Source organism: Callorhinchus milii, unplaced genomic scaffold (assembly GCF_018977255.1).
Source record: "Callorhinchus milii isolate IMCB2004 unplaced genomic scaffold, IMCB_Cmil_1.0 Scaffold175, whole genome shotgun sequence".
Taxonomy (NCBI): Eukaryota; Metazoa; Chordata; class Chondrichthyes; order Chimaeriformes; family Callorhinchidae; genus Callorhinchus; species Callorhinchus milii.
This window is the reverse complement of record NW_024704916.1, coordinates 23,757-32,971: the sequence shown is the minus strand read 5'-3', so window position 1 is coordinate 32,971 and position 9,215 is coordinate 23,757. Positions and strand designations below refer to the sequence as shown.

General features: G+C 42.8%; 1 protein-coding gene across 1 annotated transcript in view; it reads right to left on the bottom strand.

The window, feature by feature from the left end:
* Window positions 1–630: 630 nt before the first annotated feature.
* LOC121851876 (nesprin-3-like) overlaps window positions 631–9,215 on the bottom strand; it is a gene marked incomplete at its 5' end in the record, with an annotated part of 31,630 nt that continues 23,045 nt past the window's right edge. The window contains 5 exons of the mRNA XM_042345958.1: window positions 631–1,650; window positions 2,825–2,863; window positions 4,285–4,440; window positions 4,850–4,999; window positions 9,005–9,077. Of these exons, the coding sequence (XP_042201892.1) occupies window positions 1,453–1,650; window positions 2,825–2,863; window positions 4,285–4,440; window positions 4,850–4,999; window positions 9,005–9,077 (616 nt within the window). The remainder of the gene's footprint in view (window positions 1,651–2,824; window positions 2,864–4,284; window positions 4,441–4,849; window positions 5,000–9,004; window positions 9,078–9,215) is intronic.

The window sequence follows — 9,215 nt, the reverse complement described above, 5'->3', positions numbered from 1 at the left end:
TCTTCCCATATCTCAATCTCTCCATCTCCAGAGCATGCTCTATCTATCCCATTCTCCCTTAATCACTCTCCCCCCCTTACTCCTTACTCGCTGTGTCCTCCCAACCGTTGGCTCCTACCATTGCCATGAGAGGACTTTTCTTTGTGTGTGTGTGGGGGGGGGTGGGCACAGGAAGGCGGAATGGATGAAATCACCCACTGGGCCTGATGTGGCCCATGAGCCGCCAATTGGATGATCCTGTTCACGAGTATCTAAATCAGACAGTTTCACATACAAATGGATTTCACACTCGGTTCGGGGGGGGGGGGCTGCTTACATAATTCCAGAATGTATTAAGCATAAGTTGGCAGACTTATGAGTCCAGAGTGTGTGTTGGGGTAACTGCTGGAGTCTAACCAGCTAAATCTATATAGCTTGCCATTGAGAACACTGTCTGGCCAGCTTACCCACTGCTAGTCCAGCTAGAAACTCCTGACCCATTAAGTCTTTGGCTTTGCAGAGTTAATAGGAGCTAAGGGGGAAGAATCTCTGCTCTCAGTGACTACCTGCCCTTCCAAGTCCTATTGGCAAGACAGGCTGGCTGATCTGTCATCAGTAGTGCCCTGGAGTAATGCAGATCCATGTGTCTCAGGAACCGGACTACTGAGACTTCCACAGAGGACTGACTCGATTCTGACAATCTATTGGCAGACAGTTCAGCTGCAAGCAGACCTGCTTACTTACCTTCCATAGTCACGAGTTAGTTATTTGACACCCAACCAACACAGGTATGAGGCACGCTCAGTGTATAGCAGATACTAGGACCTCCTGCAAGCCATGTGCCTAATGTAATATTCCAGCACTCCAGTATCCCTTTGCTATTCAAAAACCTATAGATAATGAGTAAAGAGAATCTGTAAAGTTTGATGAATTATTCCTGCATTAGAAGTGACATTAGTATTCCTGTATTGGAACACTGATCCAACTCTTCAAATAATATCATTTATTTCCAGATTAAAGTAAATTTAGAATGGCTGTGACATATTCACCCTCTGGTATGAAGTTATTAGTGCAGAAAAACTGCACTTCAAATTAATTGTATAAACCCACTGATTTCCATGGCCTCCGGACAGACATTGAGACATCACAGCCTGAAAATAGATGAAACATTTGAATTTTTTTGAACAATTTGAAGACTCTAATTAGTTAAAATTCTCTCTGTTGGCTGAACAGTGAAGTTAAAGAAATGCTCTGAAAAGGCAATTTTAAAAACTTTCCAGCAATCTGAAGGAATGTTGGTGTTGGCGGTGATTTTGTGCTTCAGGCTGTTCCTGAGTTGTGACTGAAATCCCTGATACTGTTGCCAATATCCTAAATGCAAAAAAAAATGGTCCACGTTGTACGACTTGGGATCCTGTGCATTGCACCGAGTGACTAGATCAGCTGTGAAAGAGCAGTCTTTGGGAAGCTGAGCTAAGTTGGAGGTGGACCTTGATACCTCAGCATCAGGTAGAAGGAGCGAGCAAAGTTATTGACTAAGCTGCAGCTGTCTTGTTCCTGTATGAGCGGCAGCAAGAAAGCCAGAAGCAGTAAGAAGAGCAGGAAGAGCTGGAGAGGGAGTGCGGCACAACATGCTCGGTACAGGTAGCGACACATTCCTCCAGAAGATTTCTGCAAAAAACATCAGAACACAGAAGGTAAAGAAACCATGAAAGCTTATTGGCTTCAATAATAAAACTGATTCACAGGAATAAATGTTACTTAAGTTAAGCATTTCAAAATTTCAAAAGGCAATTGCACAAAACTATACCTTTCTTTGTAATTAAATAAAAACCTGTACTGTAGGTATACAGCAATAACTTCCATTTATATAGCAGGACAGCATCTCAGAGCTTGGTGCTGAGCCAGGCAGAGAGGAATCGAACAGTTTCGAGGCAAGGGCTGCAGTTTAACGCTGGGAGATGCTACCATGCACGAAGGAGCCATAGAATTGCACTGACTGTTGCGGTTGTTTCGCTTATTGCAGGTGCTCAGCCTCACTTGTTGTAGGCACAGGTTTTTAAAAACTGTAGATTCACAGTTGGTATATTCTGAAGTGATATGCCAGGACAGGTTGGGATATAACAATCATGTTGGGGGAAGGTGACATGACCACTTTTGGCAGGTGGTTGTATCTGTTTGTAAGGAAATGTGTGCCAGAGAAGGGAAATTAATCGGTGCAAACTGTTGAGACGATATAAAAGAGGAAAAACAATTTAGAATTGTTTTAACAACTTACTATAATTTACAACAATCAATAAACAAAGAGTAATGTCACACATTGGAGATTTAGCCAATGCCCAGGTAGACCTACACAATAGGGGAATGTTTAACCCTGCCGTTAAATGATAGAATGTATTTTCTTAGTGGGTAAGAAGAAGACAGTAAAGTTAACCAAACAGAATCGGAAAGTTAATGTAAAGCTACAAGGAAACAATATATGCTGGGAGAAAGATGGTTTGGTGACCTAGAAGGTTGACAGCACAGGAGACTGTGACAATCAGGAAAGACACAATCTGGGACTGTTAGCTGGAGAAGACACTAACAATTAGAAAGAGTTTTATTGACACAATATATATATAGCTGGATTCCATTTTGCCCATTGAATCTGCATCAATCTCATTCAAGCCTCTAACTTTCACTGTCTACTTTCCTCTTGGAACCACAATGGAGTCCGTCTACCATGTTACTTGGTAGAACGTTCCACATCCCAACTGTCTCTCTATGGATATGTTGACTCAAGGCCTCAAACCTAAGATGGAGGAGAAGGAATAAGCAAAAACATAATCAGAATTGACGTTACTACCTTTCTGAATCCAGTTACTTCAGTTTGGCCACCAGAGATCTGTAATAACAAGTTATCAGTATTGAGAACAGTGCCTGGTTTATGTTATTTTCATAGATTCATAGAATGTTACGGCACAGAAGGAGGCCATTCGGCCCATCGAGTCTGTGCGACTGTTTGACAGAGCGTCACTTTCACTAACCCCAATCACCAGCTTTCTCCCCATAACCCTGCAAACTGGTCTTCCCCAGATACCTGTCCAGTTCTCTCTTAAAAGCTGTTATCGAATCGGACTTCACTGCCCTTTCAGGCAGATCATTCCAAATTCCAACAACTCGCTGAGTGAAAACATTTCTTCTAACCTCCCCTCTGCTTCTTTTGGTAAATATCTTAAGACTGTGACCACGGGTCACAGACACACCTACCAGCAGAAACAACTTTTCCTTATCTCGCCTGTCGAAACTTTTCATGATCTTGAAGACCTCTATCAGGTCCCCGCATAACCTTCTCTGCTCTAATGGGAAAAGTCCTAACTTCTCCAGCCTGTCCTCATGGCTAAGGTTCCCCATTCCTGGTTATGTGGAATATTTTAATTTACACAACAATCATGAATATCAGAGATTATCCCCAACTAGTGGAGGAGTTAAGCTAGGTGTCTAAGGTGATCGCTGGGCAATGGAATCATTCATCAACGGTGAGCGAAGTAATCACTTCCTGAGCCAGGTTGTAATAATCCCAAGCACAGTTGATGACAGACAAGGCCAGCCTGGCTCATCACCAGGACACAGAGGGTATATGGTCACTGGGGGCAGAGATTCTTCCAATTCAGATCCTGTTAACCCTGAAAATTAATGCTATAAAGTTAGGGGCAATCCCAGCTGAACAAGCAGCGGAAAGCTTCAAAGACAGTATTTGACAGGCAAGCTGTTTTGCTTTATAAATACCTCAACACACACTCTGGGGACTCTCAACCTTGGTGGTCGCTAACCTACACCTAATACTCTCCAGAATCAGGTAAGCAGAGGGCACCCCTCCAGGGAGTGTCCACATTCCATTCCCTCACAGGGGAAACTTGCATCATAAGGTGATAAGTTTCTGCAAGTGTCGTGTCAAACAGCTGGTTGGCCAAACCCTCCCCCTCAACAAATAACAATAATCATTGCATTTGAGAGGTCAGGAGGACATCCCAAACGCTTCACAGGATTTACTCACTGTATGCTTTGTAGGCAAAATAAGATACTCTTACTTTCACCTACAAAAATAGTCACTGCACTTTTCAGCAAATCTTGTAAAGTGAATTCCTGCCGATGTGAAAGGTGCTGGATCAAAGGCAAGGATTATTATATTCTTTTAAAAATCTTCTATATTAATTTCTAAAACATAACTAACTCCCTTTTCCTGAAGGCAATCCCATTACAACCACAGACTGAAGGATATGGGGAAGCCTCTGTGTTGCAGATGAGACTGAATGCAATGCTTACCGTGAAAGCTTCAGCTGTGGACAGTTTGGATTTATACAACATCCACCGGTACCGCAGATCCTCCAGCTGCTTATCCTCAGTGTTGGAAAACACTGGCGCCACGTCAATGAGCTGCTCAAACAGCTTCTGACCCTGAGTGACACGAGATCGCAGACTCTGTAAAAATGTCACAATTGTTTCAGAGACATCAACGACTTCACACCGCGCCCGCAGTCACCGCGCCCGCAGTCACCGCGCACACCCACTCACGCCCGCAGTCACTGATTGTAAGATGCCTGGTTACCATTACTATTTTTCGTTAAATATTTAGACAGAATAATGTAGGATTGGAGGTGTTTAGCAGAGGCAAAATGGGTAAAACGTGTGTTTGTGAGTGGGTAGGTGTGCGTGTCTGTGATGGGAGAGACACAGGGGGTTGAGTGATGCATGCTTGCTTTATGAGTAGAAAGAAGTTACTCTCATTCCTACAATGCTAGTAACAACAGATTTCATACCTCAGCCACACTTAAAATGCTGGAATTACCAGCTGAATAACGTACTTTCCATTAGATGTGTGACAAATTACCTTCAGACCTTGCTTTTTGCTTTTGATCTCTTTAGTGCTCTGGGAAATGTTGCCAGATAAAAATCTCATCAGCTTTCGATTTTCAGTTTTCAACCACTCTTCAAACATTTTTCTTAGCTGATGATAATCATTTCGAACTTGGCCTTTCACCTGTCAGAAAGTTAATGGGATATTAACAGTGTAACAATCTAAGAGTCGGCAAATGCCAACCTTGAAACGAGTACTAACAAGTATATGCAGCATTGCTGTCTAAAAAGCAAGCATCTCTATTCTCTGTCTGGTGAACACAGCAACTAAATTTGCCTACAGCAACAACCCACAAACAGTCATGAATTGAATGAGCAGTTTTATTTGGGGGATTGCTTGCCAGGACCCTGGGAGAGAGAGAGAAACTCCTTTCTCTTTTTTGAACTTTAACATCCACTTCCAACAAGCAAACATCCTCCCAGCACTTCATTGCAGAGTCTGCATCGACTATGTGAGTTCACCCACAAACTTCTGACGCAGAAGGGAGAGTGTGGTGTGTGATCCCAGCACCTGGCTGCCACCCTGGAGCTCCCCTTCTTCCTTGCTTTTTCTGGTTTTTGTCAGATAATATCAACGATTATTTTTAATTGATTAATTTTTTTGCAATAAGAATTGCTGAACTTGGAGAATACAAAACAGATAATTGTAATAATAGCCTCACATCTGCACTGCAACAGTTAACCACAGTAACAGACACAGAAAACCAGAGGACCACACAGTGGTCACACCAATGGTGGAGCAGAAAGGGTGGGGAACATTTAATAATGTTACTATTATTGAACCATTCTAGTGACCAGCAGGAATCTGTTGCCACAGGAATGTGTAATAATAATAATAACCCTTGCATTTGATATAGCGCTTTTCACGTTGGGAGGACGTCCCAAAGCGCTTCACAGAACACACTGTAAAGTGAATTGACTGTATATTTGTGGGCGAACGCGGCAGCCAATTGCGCACAGGAATGTCCCATAAACAGTCGTAGATTGAAAATGACCAATTTATTATTGTTTTGGTTTTGGAGGGATTATTGTTAGGCTCTGTGTGGAGTAAGGAAACTTGCCCAAGGTTTCGCCCTCTGCCTGGAATTGAACTCAGGTCTCTCACTTGCAAAGCGAGTGCTCTAACCACTGAGCTACAGTACTTCATAAAGTGTGAAGGTCGAGAAGCTAACATCAAATGTAGGGATGTCCTCCTGATGTGAAAGGCGCTATACAAATTTAATTTGTTGTTGTAGTAAAGAAACTAACATCCTTGACAACAAAGCTCAAAGGAGAGATAAAGATGTCCATGGCAAAAAGTCTAGACATTGACAACAGTAACTTCCATAACTTAAAGGGATGAGATCATTAGGTTCTCAGGTTTTTCTAGTAAATTAGTGTCGTGTACAGGAGGGCGTTTTCTAGAATGGTGGGAGCAGAACAGTCAGAGAATCCTGATGTTACCCTTACAATTGTGTAGACTATCACCTATACTTTGTAATAAACTTTGATTCCTATACTCTATGTTTTGAGTACATCTGTTGTTCAACATCGAACTTATAACCCAAGGAAGGGGACGAGGTTGACAGTCTCCTACAACCCTTTACCACTTGGCTGCTCCCTCTGCTCAGCTTCATGTTCCCCACCTTTTCCACTCCACCACTGGTGGCTGAGCTTTGGAACTCCATCCCAGAGTCCCTCCAACTCACTCCTGCCTCCCTCCACCCTACCTCAAGAACGTACCTCTTCGACTGTGCTTTCAGTCATCCCCCCAGGGCTTGGCTGCCCAGCCATTTGTGTAATGTTGTGAGAAACCTAAAGACTTCATAGAATCATACAGCACAGAAGGAGGCTATTCAGTCCATTGTTTCTGTGTCAGCTCTTTGAAAAGAGCTTCCAATTCAACCCCACTCCCCTGCTCTCTCCCCATAGCTCTGCAAACTTGTCCTCCCTAACTAATTATCTGCTTCTCTCTTAAAAGTTGTTATTGAATCAGCTTCCACCAGCCTTTCAGGCAATGATTCCAGATCCCAACAACTGGTTGTGTGAAAATATTTCTCCTCACCTCCCCTCTGTTTCTTTTAACAACTATTTTAACTCGGGTGTCCTCGGGTTACCGACCCACCCACCAGTGGGAATAGTTTCTTCTTGTTCACGCGATCGAATCCCCTCGTCATTTTGAAAACTTCTATCAAGTCTCCTCTTAACCTTCTCTGCTCCAAAGAGAATAATCCAAGCTTCTCGAGCCTCTCCTGATAACTGAAGTCCCTCATTCCTGGTACCATTCTGGTCAACTCCTTTGCACCGTCTCCAATGCCTTGGCATCCTTCCTAACGTGTGGGGCCCAGAACTGAACACAGTCTCTAGCTGAGGCCTAACCAGTGGTTTATATAAAGGCTCTTCATAACTTCTTGACTGTTATATTGTATGCCCCTATTTATAAAGCCGTGTATCCCGGATGCTTTTTTAACCGATGGAAATGATGATCACAATGTAGCTGGGTTTTTGTCAATCTCCTGTCTGTCTCTCTCTCTCTGTAATTGACGTTCTTTCTCCCTCTCTTACATGTGCCAATGCTTTATGACATTCCACAATCTCACTCAAAGCCACAATGTTTCACACATTCCTCATGAAAACAGAATCCAACCTTTTTGTTTCTGACCAAACTCAGGTCTCCATGTATCTGAAGTACAGACTGTGACGATTTGAACAGCCACGGAAATTACTGAGATTCCTTGGTAGTTCTCGAGGTTACACAAAATATCCTGCTGGTCACCCATCAATAGGGATTGCAATCCTGGTACTTTTTCTGAATCCCAAGATGTCGGGATTTTATTGCCCCAAACCCTGGGATCCCAAGATGCTAAATCTCGCTTCAGCTAAGAACACTGACTCTGACTGCCCTGCGCAGCGACATGTCACCCAGCCAGTCACTGACTCACTTCCCTCGACTTCAGCACAGTGGCCTGACAACAAGACACCGACTGAGACAGGGAGAGGGGGGGCTTAATGATGGACAGATTTATTGACAAGAGAGAAAAAGTGGCACATCCAGATACTCCTAATAATAATTCCTCCAAAAACTCAAAACAATAATAAAATGGTCATTTTCAATCTACGACTGTTTGTGGGACATTGCTGTGCGCAATTGGCTGCCGCATTCGCCCACCAATATACAGTTAATTCACTTTACAGTGTGTTCTGTGAAGCGCTTTGGGACGTCTTCCCAACATGAAAAGCGCTATATCAAATGCAAGGATTATTATTATTATACTGAGAGAGAGAGGGATATAAACCAGAAGGACTGAAAGACAGTTAATGGCACAAATGAAGGGGGAAGAGCTAGATCCATACGCGATAGAGATAGATGCACATTTACAAAGAAACTGAACGAGGGTCATTGGTACACATAAGTGAGGGAGAAGGAACATCAATTACAGAGAGAGAGAGACAGACAGGAGATTGACAGAAAGTGAGAAATGAAACAGACAGTGAAATAGATGAACATAAAATCAACAGAAAGAAACTACTGAGACATTTGTGTGTGTGGGGCGGTACAGTAGTTGTGGATGGCAGACAAGAGAGAGAGAGCGCGAGAGAGACAAACAAAATGTAATGGCAAACAGAAAGTGACTTTGCTGCTGTTTTTTCTAATATAGATCTCTATAAATCCCAGGATTTGGGAAGCACTATTATCATTTGGGATCAGGATTCCATCCCAGGATTCCTGGGATTGCCATCCATCAACAATTTCTTGGATTATTGTGGAGCTCCCTGTAAACTCCTCACAATCAGTTCAATTATCCACAAGGTTTATTCCCTTTTACCTCTCCTCCCTCTCTTGTTGGATTCATAAAACTCATTTTATTATCCAAGATTGAAGAGTGAGAGGACCCATCTGGGTTCAAATTCAGAACTTTTCACTCTCAGTTCCAACCCTCAAGCAAGTAGGTTACTAAGAAGACAAGACGCAAGAAACCACATGAAACACCTATTTGACACAACTTTCAATAGCCACAAACTTTAGATTTACCCCAGAGCTCGGGACACCATGAAGATTCACTGACAATTGTTGCTTTAATTTTCTCTTTCTGCTCAATGTCGGGTTTTCAATTTGTTTTATTGAATTATTGAAGGAACTTTCACTTACCTTCACGACAAACTCACTGGCTTTTTCTCCCACCTTAGAGGTGCTTCTGGTGACATTGGTGTTATGTGAAGCTCTGCAGAAACAGTGACATACATGTGTGAGTACTTGACAATGAAAGTCTCCACAGCGAGTACTTACATAGCACCTTCTTGTAAAATAAACATGTTGAATTGGCTTTCACCTGATTTGTCCATCTCTAAAGTCCTGGAAT